This window comes from Polypterus senegalus, chromosome 1 (assembly GCF_016835505.1).
Source record: "Polypterus senegalus isolate Bchr_013 chromosome 1, ASM1683550v1, whole genome shotgun sequence".
In the NCBI taxonomy this organism is placed as follows: domain Eukaryota; kingdom Metazoa; phylum Chordata; class Cladistia; order Polypteriformes; family Polypteridae; genus Polypterus; species Polypterus senegalus.
The window spans coordinates 30122721-30138539 of record NC_053154.1 but is presented as its reverse complement, the minus strand read 5'-3'; the positions used below and the strand labels follow the sequence as shown (position 1 = coordinate 30138539).

The window sequence follows — 15819 nt, the reverse complement described above, 5'->3', positions numbered from 1 at the left end:
TAATATTTGGATAATTAAAGTCCCCCATGACTATAATATCCCCTGTAAACTTGCCTTTTGATATTACTAAAAGGATGTGTGTTGAAATTACAGTCTGAATTGGGTGGTTTATAACACACTCCTAAAATAAGACCTCTTTCCCTAATATTTTCCAGGCAGGCCACATGTCCTCACTAAGATGGGGCTCATCATCCAACTGAAGATGACTTACATTTAAACCCTGTTTGGCATAAACAGCAACCCCACCTCCTTTTCTGTTCTGTCTATCCTTCCTAAAAAATGTGTATCCCTCTATGTTACACTCATCCCCATCTTTGTTATTTAGCCAGGTTTCCGTTATTGCTATAATATCATAATTATGCTCTGCTACATACAACTCCAACTCACTTACCTTATTTTTGATACTTCTAGCATTAAGGCAAGCTATTTTAATGTGTTAATCCTTCTACATTTACGTGTTTGCTTAGAATTTACATTACTATGCATTTTTATTTCTACACCATTGTTTGTTCTTCCATGTATAGATCTAAATCTGGCCTGTCCTAAACTCCCTGCCCCCCATTCCCTAGTTTAAACAATCCTCGACTAGCCTACACATACACCTCCCCAATACATTGGTGCCCCTCCAGTTCAGATGTAACCCGTCATGGCAGAACAGGTCCCATCTGTTCCAAAAGGAGTCCCAATGCCCCATAAACCTATACCCTTCTACCCTGCACCAAGATTTGAGCCACGCGTTAAGCCTTCTAATCTCCTCAGTCTTACCTGGACTGGCGCAGGCAGAACTTCGGAGAAGACTACCTTGTCAGTTCTGCTCCTCAGCTTGGTACCTAACTCTTTGAATTTGGATCGCAGAACTGACAGACTACCCTTATGTATGTCATTTGTTCCAACGTGGACAATGACAACTGGATCCACCCCGCTCTGGCCAAGAGCCTATCCACCCTTCCAGGTAGGTCTCCCACCTGTGCTCCCGGAAGGCAACACACGTGCGAGACTCTCTCTCTGGAGCACACCTGCGCTTCAATCCCCCTAATGATTGAGTCCCCAACTATCACTACCTCTCTCTTTTTGGGAACTGGTTTTGAGGTGGCCCGTTGGGGCTCCTCAACCCTGCCTACCACCTCAGAATTATCAGAGTCACCGTCCAGCTCCGCAAGGACATGATAATGGTTAGACACTTCTAATTCTGGGGTTGATGCCCCCGGACAGTGTGCACCCTTTACCTTATGCCTTGTGACCGTGACCCACCTATTCCTACCTGTCTGGTCTGGAATCTCCTCCCACGCCACCTTGGGGTGCACACTATCTCTAAAGGACACCTGGGCCAAGTCTGCCAATTCTCTATTACAACGCAGGTCAGCCAACTCCTCCTCCAGTTCAGCGACCCTGAGCTTGAGGTGCTGGATCAGCTGGCATCTCTTGCAGATGTAGCCCTCATAGACAACTGGCTCTTCCAAACCATCATCTAAAAAGTCCAACATCCAACAGGACTTGCATTGCACTGGCCTCATTATTAAAATTTGATTTGGGATTACTAAACTGCCTTAACTTTTTTTTTCTTAAATTAAATTAAATTTCTTCTTCTTTCAGCTGCTCCTTAACTTAAATGGTAACACTAAGATCTGCTACAGATATTTTACACCTTTTCCCCTTAAGCTCCTGTACTGTTCTCCCTCTCAGCTGCCTGCTATTTGTCTTTCTATGAGGTTAACTTTACTTTTCTCTGTCTCTTCTCCTAACTTTGCGCTCCTCTTACTTATAAGCTCTTCACTCGCACTGTTTGTATTCCCCCGTATTAATGAACCAATACGCTGTCGCCCACTTAACTGTTCTACCTCTGGACCGCTAAGGACTGTTTAATCTAAAATAAACAAATAAATAAAACTTTACTACCTTATTTGCTCCTACAGCTCCTTGTGCCTGATCGGCGTCTTAACGCTAACCGCTTACCTGCGCACTGCTGAGCCTTAAACTTTTACTGCTTTGAAGTCAGATGTGGCCTTTTTTTCTTTTCTTTTAAACTAAGGAATCGCTGTTACGACGACGCGGTTGTTTACTTACAAATGCCGATATCAGTTACTGCTACTTTCTACCCTGTCTCCTCGTTGCTAACTCAAATACAGGTACAAGTACAAATAAATTTTCCAAGCACACTTCCAAACACCCAGCTACGTTTGCTCTTGTGCGGGCGAAAAAAGCAAAACAAAACAAAAAAAAACCTTCTAAAGGGAAAAAAGCTTTAAAAATTCCCAAACGGTACCTTAGAGGCAACCAAAACCCAAGTTTTTAAGAGCAAAATGTATATATATTTTTTTTTCTTATTTAAATCTCCCTACAGATTTTATTTTTTCTCCAGCCGTCTGGAGTTTTTTGTTTTTCTGTCCCCTGGCCATTGAACCTTACTCTTATTCGATGTTAATGTTGATTTATTTTTTATAATTATGTCTTTCATTTTTCTATTCTTTAATATGTAAAGCACTTTGAGCTACTGTTTTGTATGAAAATGTGCTATATAAATAAATGTTGTTGTTGTTGTTGTTGTTGTAAATTTCACACCACAGAACAGATCAGGATGACTGGTGTCGGCCATAGACAACAATTAAGTATAAGACTTGGCATTAAAATATTACAGCAGTTAGCAAATAATGGGTGTCTACTGCATTTGTTTAAACCAGTTAGTTTTAGATTTTTTGCTTTTATTTAGATTTATTATATTTTTTTATGCTGACATGGTATTTCTCTTTGCCCCGAAAATGGTCTTGCACGTTATTAGAAGCTCCAAATAAAACAGAGATCGATTGCATGAAAAATAAGTTACTGATTGTTCGATCCAGTGTATAGGAAGCATCTTTGAGATGTATTAACCTCAATAAAGTTATAAAACAATCTTTATGAAGTCGTTATTGCAATGGCATAATTTTTAAACATACAAGTTAAGATAATTATAATAGCATCAAAGATGTAATCTTTAATATTTATTACCACAACAAACAAACAAAACAGGATACTATCTGCAAAAATACTCTCCTATACTCCCTGCATATAAAGAATGCGTGTCTATGCAAATGACGGAGAGCGGCGAGCTACTTAAGACTCCAGACACTTCAGACAAAGGAAAGAATACAGCGTGGAAAAATGTCAGCAAATTATATCTGCCTTTACCTCTTAACAACATATGTACTGTGTAGGTCTATCTATCTATCTATCTATTTTTGTCGAGGTTTCTGTCTGCAGTTTTTTTTTTTAATTCTAATAGTCTGTTCATTTTTTCTTTAGATGTTAAGACAGCAGTCATTTTAAGGCAGTCTGATCCACAGCAGGTGAAGCAAGGGGCAAGTCTACAGCTGAAATGTGCAGTCGAAGGGCTTGAGTTAAGCGGCAACAGAATGTACTGGATTAGACAGGCGCCTGGAAAAGGTCTGGAATGGCTATTACACTTCTATACCTCATCAGATAATGGCTATGCGTCTTCAATAAAAGGAAGATTCACCACTTCGAAAGACTCTTCAAACTTCTACATACACATGACCGATCTAAGAGTCGACGACACCGCAGTCTACTACTGTGCTAGGCACACAGCGAGCGACATGAATTAGAAAGCCGCACAAAAACATAGCGTAAAATACAGATGTAAAGTTTACTTATTCGAAAATGTAGGAAATGTGCTGTTACTCCTTTTTCAATAACTGTGTTATAAATTAAAACTTTATTAATTATGAAAAATAATTACATTATTATTATTATTATTATTATTATTATTATTATTATTATTATTATTATTTATTTTTATTGTTGTTGTACAATATTGCATTTTCAATTATTTTTAAATACATGTCAGTCAGTCATTATCCATCTATCCATCCATCCATCCATCTTCTAACCCGCTGAATCTGAACATAGGGTCACGGGGGTCTGCTGGAGCCAATCCCAGCCAACATAGGGCACAAGGCAGGAACCAATCCTGGGCAGGCCGCCAGCCCACCATTTAAATACATGTATTTTTATAATACAGTTTTTTTCTTTGAAAGTCAATATGTGAAACATTCTTGTACCTTTAAAAAATATTCTTAACTATCTAAGATTTTTTTTAACATGATATTTGGATGTTGCCTTAAATTTGTAACATGTTTTCATCTTTTTTCTTTTATTATCCATTCACCCATCCACTTTGCTGCTAATGGTGTTGATGTTCTCGTTGTCTTCATTAACCTTAATAAATCTTTGAGCAATCTGAAGATTTTACTCTTCTCCAGAAGCTTGAAATATTTCTCTTTAATTCTGTTTTTTAACAGTTACATTTTTTTAGTTGTGTTCCAAATAAACCTCTCCAGTCTTAGTAATGCCTTTAATGAAATAATCCATTCCATTTGTTCATATTGGCATTGTGGTAGTAAGCACTCCTTTGTCAGTTTTTCACAGTGTTGACTTCAGACCAGTTTGCATGTTCTCCCTGTCAGTTTTCTCCAGCTGCTCCATTATTCTCCCATGTCCTCACAGCCCCATTGTGACTCTGAGTGTGCGCCTGAGTGTACCTTGTATGTGGTCCCATTTAAGGTTGGCTTTTGTTGAATGTTAAATACTGCAGAGATAAGCTCCCGTGGTTGTGAAAATGAAATAATGAGTTTAAAAAAATGCATTGATGGATGGTGGCCTTACTTTCTTTAATTTATCATTTACAAAACTGCTATCAAACTGAATTTACACAAGATTTTACTTGAATGAAAAATTGTCCCACAATGGCTCAATATATCAGAAGACTACAAAAACTTAAAATGCAAGCAAAAAGTTCAGTATACAAGTAAAAACACAAATTTCACCATTCACTTTCCATTTGTTTTGTCATCCATTTCAAATGCGGAAGGCATATTGATGTAGTGGTGGTGCTACTGCCTTGAAGCAAGTAGACCAGGGTTCATGTCCTGGGTCCTCTTGGACTTTGCATGTTCTCTCTGTGTCTGCATCATTTTCCTCCGTATGCTCTGGTTTCCTCCCATGGTTCATACACATGCAGGTTAGGTGTATTGGTGACAATAAATTGCCCTGGTGTGCGTTTGATGTGTGTGATGGGTATGTGTGGGTGCTATATATTAATTTTATATATTTGTGTATATATGTATATACAGTATATACTAGCTGTCCCCTGTGACTTTGCCCGCGCATTAGTGAAACAGGACAGTGAGGGTGGGCCCTGCCCAGCTCTCTACTCCTGATGTTATTCTTCCCCCTCCCCTTGGTTAATCTCAGATTAGCATGAATATATGGCTCCTGCAAGCGAACTATGATTCTTAGCACAATGAGAGAAGTCGTAAAATCCACTGGAATTCTCAAGCATATTATAGAAAAAAAAAAAAAGAAAGATCTAAATCCGTTAAGTAGTTCTCTTGTTCGCCAGCTAAGCGGAGTTAAGGTGTACTCCCTGAGGCAGACGCGTGAGTGAGGAGCGCCACACCCCCTCCCAACAGATCCGTGAGTTTCTCTCAGATTCGGCTAATAAATCGGTACTGCAAGCGAACTATGATACTTTGCATGATGAGAAAGTCACAAAATCAATGTAATGTTCAAGCAAATAATAGAAAGAACCCAATCTAAATGGGTCTAAAATACTATAACAAATTTTGTGCTTGGACCACAAAATTTTTAAAACTGTTTCTTAGTGAGCACCTATGGGCCAAGGGTAACCTACATTCCAAATTTCAAGTCCCAAATCCTTATGGATTGGGAGATTTGGTGATGAGTGAGTCAATGGTATTTGGCTTAAATATATATATGCCGACTTGTAGACTGTGTGTGTGTGTGTGTGTATATATATATATATATATATATATATATATATATATATATATATATATATATATATATATATATATATATATATATATATATATATATCACATTTTCTATATACTATGTATTGTATAATATGTAAAATATAAGGTGTATTTAGTATATGTATATATATGTATAATTATTTCATGTAGATGTCTTATATATAATTTATAAATATCTCATTCATGAAGATTTTTATGCTGTAATATTCAGTAATAACGCTAAAAGTGGTTATGTCTACTGTACTTCATTTATGTTTGTGAAACAACACAACTCATTTGATAGAAACTAATTCAATTGCTTGTTACATCTTGAGGCATTCTAATGAAATACGGCTAATAAAAAATATAAAAGTTGCATGAAATTGAATTTCTATAAGTTAACATAAAAACCTATTTAGTTAACATAAAATTAAAACTTAGTTTTTTATTCAAAGGAAATACTTCATTTTTCATTGAGAGAAATTAAGTTTAGTCAAATGTAATTTTTTCTTTGGTTAAATATTGATGTAAGTTGCACTGACAGAAAAAAATGGATTCATTCGATTGTTACCACTTGAAACAATTTGTCTAAAAAAATTGAATTAAATGGAATCTATGATTCCTACTGTTTACGTTTATACTTAATGGCAATTGTTTTTGCAGTGATAAGATTTTTATTTTTATTTATTTATTGTGGACAGCCTTAATAGGGCACATAGTGTAAAATATTAATATTGTATCTATCCTTAATCTTCAGCCCCTGAAAGACATTTGAGATGTTCTTGAACAGAACTAAATATACAAACAATATTTATAGGACTAAATTTTTAAATGGGAAACAAAGAATGTGAAACGGCGAAAATCGTGTATTTTTATGAGGAAAACATGCCTTTACACTTCGTTGATCACGTTAAGCAAATATAATAAATAATATTTGCAAGAATCCCCACTCTTACATATCGTCAATGCAAATCAGCGGCACTGTACTTAAACTCCTGACACAGACATATAATGTATACTTCAGCCAAAGGAATACCGCATGACACGATGGAGAAGAAATACATCTGCCTTCATCTTCTTACAGCATGTGTTATATGTACGTCTATCTATCTATCTATCTATCTATCTATCTATCTATCTATCTATCTATCTATCTATCTATCTATCTATCTATCTATCTATCTATCTATCTACAATAAACAGATATCCATCTTTTTTTTCAGATACCACGGCTGAGATCGTCTTAAAACAGTCTGATGCACAGCAAGCGAAACCCGGTGAAAGTGTTCAGCTGAAATGTGCAGTCGAAGGATTCACCCTTAGTAGCACCTGGATGGCTTGGATTCGACAAACACCCGGAAAATCTCTAGAATGGCTACTTCTCTATCGCAGTTCAGGGAGCGAGTACTATAACAGTGCAATACAAGGAAGATTTATTCCCTCTAAAGACAGCACTAATTTTTACATGCAAATGAACGATCTGAGAGCTGCCGACACTGCAGTCTATTACTGTGCGAGACACACAGCGAGTGAGATGAATTACAAAGCCGCACAGGAGCACAGAGGGCTGTAAAAGAAATACTGCAGACTGCATTTATTACAACTTTAAAGTTTTGTTATAGGTGAGATTAATTCTGTTATGTGCAGTAATTTTTCATTGTCTTATATCAATACACTTTCCCTAATGAATTTATTTCCCTTTCATTTTCTGCCCATTTATGTGTGTATTTTAATTGAATTTTTTAGTAAGCTTACACGTTATACCGTAAAATGTATTTATCTACAGAAAACAAAATAAAACAGAACATTTTTTCCACTGACAAAAACCAGCGCAAATATTATAAAAATAATAAATACGTGCTTATTTTCTTATGTAAACAGCACAGAACATTACATATATATGTTTTTTTTTTCTAAATAAACATATAAAGTTGTCCTTTTATGTAATGTTTGACAAGAATGTACTTTGAGCATGAGAAAAGTGCTATATTAATAAAATGTATTATCTGAGGACGTAGTTCTTAAAAAAACTCCATCAAATCCTTAATAATCCCACACGCCCACTATCGTAAATTTAATTTAAGATACGTGGCATTGAACAGGTGTGTCAACTAAAACCTCCTGATTATTATTATTATCCATCCATCCATCCATTTTCCAACCCGCTGAATTCGAACACAGGGTCACGGGGGTCTGCTGGAGCCAATCCCAGCAAACACAGGGCAGGAACCAAACCCGGGCAGGGTGCCAACCCACCGCAGGACACACACAAACACACACTACGGCCAATTTAGGATCGCCAATGCACCTAACCTGCATGTCTTTGGACTGTGGGAAGAAACCGGAGTGCCCGGAGGAAACCCACGCAGACACGGGGAGAACATGCAAACTCCACGCAGGGAGGACCCGGGTAGCGATCCCAGGTCTGCTAACTGCGAGGCAGCAGCGCTACCACTGCGCCACCGTGCCGCCTATTACTATTATTATTATTATTATTCATAATTGGATATAAATTATGCTTAGAGACAGAGTGGTGACGTTTTGGCTGAATATTTCTAAAAAGTAAAACAAATATTGGAGAGACAGAGGTAAAAAGTTGAAAGGCATTCTGTCAATTACTTCTTCCTATATGTATAGTAACTTCTGATTGTATTTATTTTAAATAAAGCCTCGTTAAAACTATCTAGCTTTCAATTCAAATATGCTTAAATAATGGATCTTTGTACTGGATTCATTCTTTTGTACTTACACCTACTCCATATTCAGCAATTTACAATGCTTTTTCATCATGCTTACAGAAATCGTTTTAATAAACCAGTGGTTCTCAAACTGTGGGAGGGGGGCACGAAGATGAGAGAAAAAGGAAACAAGAATCGAAAATATGAAAAATACATCTATTGAAACCAAAACAAATTAACTTAAACTACATTCTGATACTAGAAAAATAAATATAGAGTTAGATAAATGTCGATAAAGGTTAAGTAGGTATAATAAAATATACATCTATGAAATATTAATTAAAAAGGAACAAATTAGTATTAGTGGGTTCCTTTCAAAAAAAAAGTTAGGGGGACGCGATTAAAACTGTTATGAAAACTCGGGTTGCAAATACTTAAAGGTTGAGAAACACTATAATGGCATATTTTGATATATTATGAAGTAACCCAGGTAGATTAATAAATATTGAAGTGGAAGACAACACAGTTTCCAACACAAATTCTTGTAACATCAGTGATATGTTCTTTCATTTAATATATAAACAACCTAAGGACAGATCATTTTTTACAAGACTAGGGGGCTTTGCCTGCTGCTTGCTTCGTTCATCAACCCCCATGTTTGGCTTTCACAATTGAAAGATTTTTTTTTCTTTGAATTGTTGCTATTTCATTAGTTTCATTTTTATTTCAGAACTTCTGTAAAAACAATATTTTGAATGTTTCCAATATGCTGAATCTTTTAAATGGGGTCTGAAAGACATGCGTTTAATGACTGTAATTCAGGACAGGTTTCTCTGTTTGGAATTTCAGCACAGACAAACCTAATCTTCATCATCAGAAGTTAATAATTTTTATTTTTTTTTGCAAAGTAACCAATAAATGCATGATAGGTAAACTCCGATTTTTGAAATTCTCCGACTTAAACTTCAAAGCCTTACAATATTTACATACTTCTGACATATCACCTGTGTCCATATATTCGATCTCTATTCGCCTTTTCGTTATTTCTCCGAGTAATAATTTCTCTTTGTTTGCGCTAATGCGATGTTTATTTTCTTTGTTTTGACTGCTTTCATATTCTGTATCTTGCTCAGCATGTGTTTCGTGCCTACGGTTTTTTTCTTAGTCATTTAAATTCCAGTTTTCATTATCTCTAACCTTCTCTGCAAGAGTTTGGCCCCCTTGTTTTTTAACCTCTTGATGAAGTTTTACTTTGTTTATACTCAGTCTTTTATTTCTGACCTCGCTTTGTCCTGCTTTTTTTTCAATGACACCTGGTTCGTGGTGATTATTTTCCCTTTTTCCAGTAATAATTTCCATTTGTTTGCGCTACTGCGATCTTTACATTTTTTTTTATACTTTCTAATTTTTCTATTTTCATATTCTTTAACTTTCTCCACATGTATGGCACCTTTTTTTTTTTTGAGTCTTTCGAATTCCACTGCTCTCTAACTAGCTCTGCATGTGTATAGTGCCAACGTTTGTGAACGTCTTTATGAAGTTTTACTTTGTCTTTTAATTCTGATCCCGATTGAACGTGCTTTTTTTCAGTTTCACTTGTTCCAGGCTGATAATTACTTTCCTTATTTTCTGAATTTGCACCTAGTTTATTCTTTTTTGCTTTTTCTTCTCTCCAATGCTTTTGAATCTCCTTTCTCCGCACTGCATTTTTCGTCACTTAGTCGTTGACATTTCATTTATAGCGTATTGTCCTTATATGCTTTCTATGCCCTGAGAGTCCTGGATCTGTGTGTGGTCAAAGCCTTAAATGACTGAGTGTTTTTCTGCCCGTGGTCTTATTTGATATTGGTTGTAAGTAGGGCATGTCTTGCAAGAATCTCATGTTTTATGTCCCCGTGAGACGGTCCTGGGTCAATCTCTTGGCACAAAGTCTCATGTTTAAGGTCCCTGTGAGACGCTCCATGGCCAATCTCTTTCATCTCATGGGTCTTTAAAATGTCTTCCGTCATCTTAACGTGAAAATCACGTTTCATCTCCCGTCTTTCTCTCCCAGGATTTTTTTTATAATAGTGAGACGGAAGATCAGTGAACAGAATACCTGCAGTGAACAAGCTTCTCCGTTTGTATTTTGTATACCTCATTTAAAAAGAATTTTGCTCACAAGCTGTTACAGAATTTTATGTCATTAGGCCACAAATCTTCCTTGAGGGGAAGGGTATGTCTGATACAGAATCTTTAAGTAGTTACAAAATTGAGCATTACTGACTACTGGTTTGAAATTATGAATTCAATAGAGGTTTTATCTTCAGACCAACTATGTAATATGTTTAGGCAAAATTTAAATCTGTCAAATTTGCATGTTCTTTTCAAACATTTGCAAATCGTTGTTCATGGCACTCAGCTCTCAAGTTGTAAAAATGCACCATATGAGAGATTACATGAGTGTACCCATGAGAGCCAATCACCATATCCAGACTAGATATCTACTTTGTGTCTAGTGCTGTACTCTCTGTTCTCTCTGATGCTGTACTGGGTCAAGTGAAAAATTAATAAAAAAATGTGAAAGTAGTAGAAAAGAAATCTCTTTATTTAAACTTGTTCTAAATGTGATGATAATAGCCCAATAACATTTCAGTGAGCACACAACAGGTTTTAAAATATGAAGTAGTTGAAAATATCTGAAGTATCAATTTCATGTTTATTACTGAGATAACAGTAGTCAAAAATGGAAATAACATTCACAGTTATTGAAAACATGAAGTACAGTATTTGAGATGGCTTGCATTGCAACATACCTACGTAGAGTAAAGTAAAAGGGATCATTTTTAAAACATAAGCAGCAACAGAAGGCAGGAGAAAAATGGAAAGAATGGGTAATAGTACTTCTCCTCTCCTCATGAAATAAAATCAGCACCCACAGCACTTCTTCGAAAGAAATGAACTCTCTTTATGAAAATTATGCTATACTGCAACAACTATTGATTTTTAAAGTTCAAAATGTGATATTGAGGTCAATGATCTCCTCTTCAAGCTCTCTTCTATGACATTGCAGCTGTTCTCAGATCAGTTTTTTTAAGTCATTTAAGTATTTAATCACCTTCTTTGGTTAGGCTTATTGTTGCCCTGAACAGAGCTGGCTGTTTATAAGGTCATTATTGTCAAGTGTCCCGAGTACATTGAAATTCTTACTTCCCTCTGCTAATCTACAGACATCATCAAATGTGTTATTCAACATGCAGCATTTCATCACTGCCTTCTGTCACTGTTGCAAGAGTCCAGTCCTCTGTGTAAAAGTGTGATGTGCTACTTTCTCTGTCTCTTGCCAAACAATAATTTTCATACAAGTTGGTTACACAGGAAAACATTTACATGCATACCTTCTGTAAATTAGAGTTTTAAACTTTTGCACATGTTCTGTGAGTAGGATAAGTGACTGCAGGAGATGGGAATCATCAAGAAGAGAGCAAGGGACAAAAAGGTCAAGGCTTGAAAATAAAATGAAAAGTGACTGTCACTAGAATATACAGTAGATGGATAAAACTCATGAAGAAGGAGGAAGTGAGCAGGAGATTTATTAGATAAAATGAATTGCTTGGAGCTGCGGTGGGTTGGCACCCTGCCCAGGATTGGTTCCTGCCTTGTGCCCTGTGTTGGCTGGGATTGGCTCCAGCAGACCCCCGTGACCCTGTATTTGGATTCAGCGGGTTAGAAACTGGATGGATGAATTGCTTGGAGTAAGGAGAATGGTAGGTTTCTGAGAAAATATAATATAAAAGGGAAATACAAGAGTGTAGTAGTTCATGTCCTAATTAGAAAGAATAAAATAAAAGACAACAATAAGCACTTTGTATAAGTACTGAAATGGCTGTATGTCTACTGAACGAAAAGTAAAATTTATTGGTAGTTTGGCAAAATTGTCAAGAGACTGCAAACTGGCTGAAAACTAAATATGCTAATATGTTTTTTGTTTTCTTTTTTAATTTATTTTTTTAGCTTACCTTCACAGCTGAAAATGGCTGATATTATGAAGACAATTTGTTACCAAAATAATGTTTTTAAATATTTCTCTCCCTCTCCTTCTCTTTCTTTTTCACTTTCTCTGAAAAGAGATTGCTGAAAGGTGATAGTCTCTTTGTTTTTAAGATTTGACATTACATGCTATCAAATGAAATTTTAAACTTTGACATTGCATATCCTGTCCTTCTCTATGCACATATTTATAAATAACTCATAATTTCCAATGTTGTTTTTATGTTTTCTTGTGTCTATCTATTAATCACTTGCTTCTCTCACTCTACATGCTGCTCTTGAGTAGTGGATGTTTAAGTCTCAGCACCTTTAATCTTGGACACTACATGCTAGTGTTTTCTATGGATATGCCACATAAGCTAAGTTGAGAAATGAACAATAATTCAATGCGAGTGTCCGTTTCCCCAAATAAATCTTCTCTTGATCACAATGCTAAAGCCTGAAAGTGTTTTTTCAATAATAAGAATAAGTTAGGATGTGCACCTAAAAATGTAGAACATTGTTATGGGTGCTAAATTCAGTTCACAAGTAAATATTCAGACTTTTAAATGGCAGAAATGAAAATCTTTAAAAATTCTATTTTCTAATAGCATTTAATGGTTTTCCCATTCAAGCTAAAAACAAAATGATTGGTCATTTGTCTTCATTTGGGTTGGGTTATACCCTTTGATGATGAGATACACATAGACAGACTTTTAGACAGATAATAGATAGTGTAACCAAAGCACAAACAATGACAAAGAGGTGGGGACCCCACCCAGTGACCCCATATAATTCTAAACAACAACAGTATTTATTTATATAGCACATTTTCATACAAATGTTACAAATGATGTAGCTCAAAGTGCTTTACAGGATGAAGAAAGAGAAATAAAGATAAAATATACAAAATAAAACTAGGCAATGCTAATTAACATAAAATAAAAGTAAGGTCATATGGCCAGGAAGGACAGAAAAAAAAAAACAAACTCTAAACTGCTGGAGAAAAAAAATAAAATCTGCAGGGGTTCCGAGGCTACAAGACCACCCAGTCCCATCTAAGCATTCTACGTAACATAAATGATCAGTCCTCATGGTTTTCAGGCTTCACATGGAAGAACTTGATTTTGATGGTCATGTGGACTTCTAGCCTTTAATCCATCAATGGCAGATCGCCACCACAGAAGAACAGAAAAAGAACAGCAGAGAAAGCTGGTATTAGTATGGATTTCTGAGCCACCATCAATGATAAAGATAATTAAATGTATATACAGAATATCAGGATTAAACTAAAATGAAGCTATGAGAAAGCCATGTTAAAATAAAGTGTTTTTAGCAGTTGTTTTAAAGTACTCCATTGTATTAGCCTGGCAAATTTCTGTTGGTAAGCTATTCCAGATTTTTGGTGCATAACAGTAGAAGGCCACCTCACCACTTCTTTTAAGTTTAGCTCTTGGAATAAGCAGACACTCATATGAAGATCTAAGGTTACGATTTGAAGTGTAAGGTGTAAGAAATTCTGAAATATAGAATGGAGCGAGATTATTTAAGGATTTGTATACCATAAGCAGTATTTTAAAGTCAATTCTAAATGCCACAGGTAACCAATGTAGTGACATCAAAACTGGAGAAATGTGCTCGGATTTTCTTTTCCTAGTTAAGATTCTAGCAGCTGCATTCTGCACTCGTTGCAATCAATTGATGTCTTTTTTGGGTAGTCCTGAGAGGAGTGCGTTGCAGTAATCTAGCCGAATGAAAACAAATGCATGAACTAATTTCTTAGCATCTTGCAATGTTATAAGAGGTCTAACTTTTGCTATATTTCTTAAGTGAAAAAATGCAGTCCTAGTAATCTGATTAATATGTGATTTAAAATTCAGGAGTCAATAATTACCCATAAATTCTTTACCTCTGTCTTGACTTTTAATCCTAATGGATTATGTTTATTTCTAATGCCCTCATTATATCCATTTTTGCCAATCACTAAAATTTCTGTTTTCTCCTTATTCAGTTTCAGAAAAATACTACTCATCCATTCGGAAACACAAATAAGACATTGTGTCAGTAAATCAAGAGAGTTGGGGTCATAAGGCACTATTGATAAATTCAGCTGTGTGTCATCAGCATAGCAGTGGAAGCTCTATGTTATGCCCTGAGATAATCTGACCTAACGGAAGCATGTAAATCGAAAAAAGCAGTGGACCCTTAATAAAGCCTTGTTGAACACCATATAGAATATCATGTGTCTTTGAAGTTTAATTACCATATCTAACAAATAATTTTCTACCTGCCTGGTAGGACTCAAACAAATTTAAGACACTGCCAGAGAGGCCCACCCATTGACTAAGGTGATTTCTTAGAATATTGTGGTCAATGGTATGAAATGCGGCACTTAGATCTAAGAGGATGAGAAGAAATAACTGCCTTTATCTGCATTTACCTGCAAGTATAAAGAGGAAAAAACAAAGCAGTTTTCAGCAACACTGAAAGGACATCTTTTCAGACATGACTCCTGAACAGAATTGATTCAAAATGATGGTGTCTATGGTTTTAAAGGATTCTGGAAGGAAGGGGTGGGCCCAGGAGGTCATACAACAGAAGTAATGTGAGTGGAGGAATGGCTGTCAGTCTTCTGTTCAGTGGAAGAAGAAGGAAAGAAGGCATTAGACAACAGCACCACCACCACCTGGTTAGGCAAGTTATTACCATGAAGGGCAAAGTGGGCATTGCCTGTTCTGTTAGGATTTCGTGGCACACCAGGCCTATTAAGAAAACAGATTTAAAAGTAATGCAGCCAAACTAAATGACCAAACTCCAGCTTGTACCAGGATCTGCTTGGACATCATCTGATAACAAAGGTGTATATCAAAGTTGCACTGACATCTCTCCAGAGGCCCCTCTTTGGCCAGAAGGCCTTAAATGGACTCAAACAATTCCAAGATCTATAATTCAAGGGATGTCAAGTAAGACAGAAGAACTTGCCTATTATAAGACACTGATTTTGTAAATGGAAGTGACTTTAATCCAATCAGGAGAAGGTTCAGTCTTCCTTTAAAACAACATGCTCTCCATCTCTCAAAGTTTAAGAAAAAGCTCTGGGATATTTGGTGGACACTCATTGAACTCCCAGAGGATTCTGTCAGGGATGGAAAAATATGCCTAATGACCTTCAGAAACCTAGTCTCTGAAACTTAAAAAGTTATGAGACAGCAGAAGGCAAGCTGAGAAAGCAGCCGCACAGCACTGACATGGATCAAGCAGCAAAGAGAAAGAGTGCACTCCAACACAAGAATAATCTTCCACTTGAACCCTTTGCATATATA

General features: G+C 36.2%; 1 gene segment (V, D, J or C); it reads left to right on the top strand.

Annotated features, from left to right (window-relative positions):
• Window positions 1–3132: 3132 nt before the first annotated feature.
• Window positions 3133–3665, top strand: LOC120523760. The segment is given in 2 exon segments: window positions 3133–3187; window positions 3280–3665. Coding segments are annotated over 2 exon segments (369 nt in total).
• Window positions 3666–15819: the final 12154 nt, after the last annotated feature.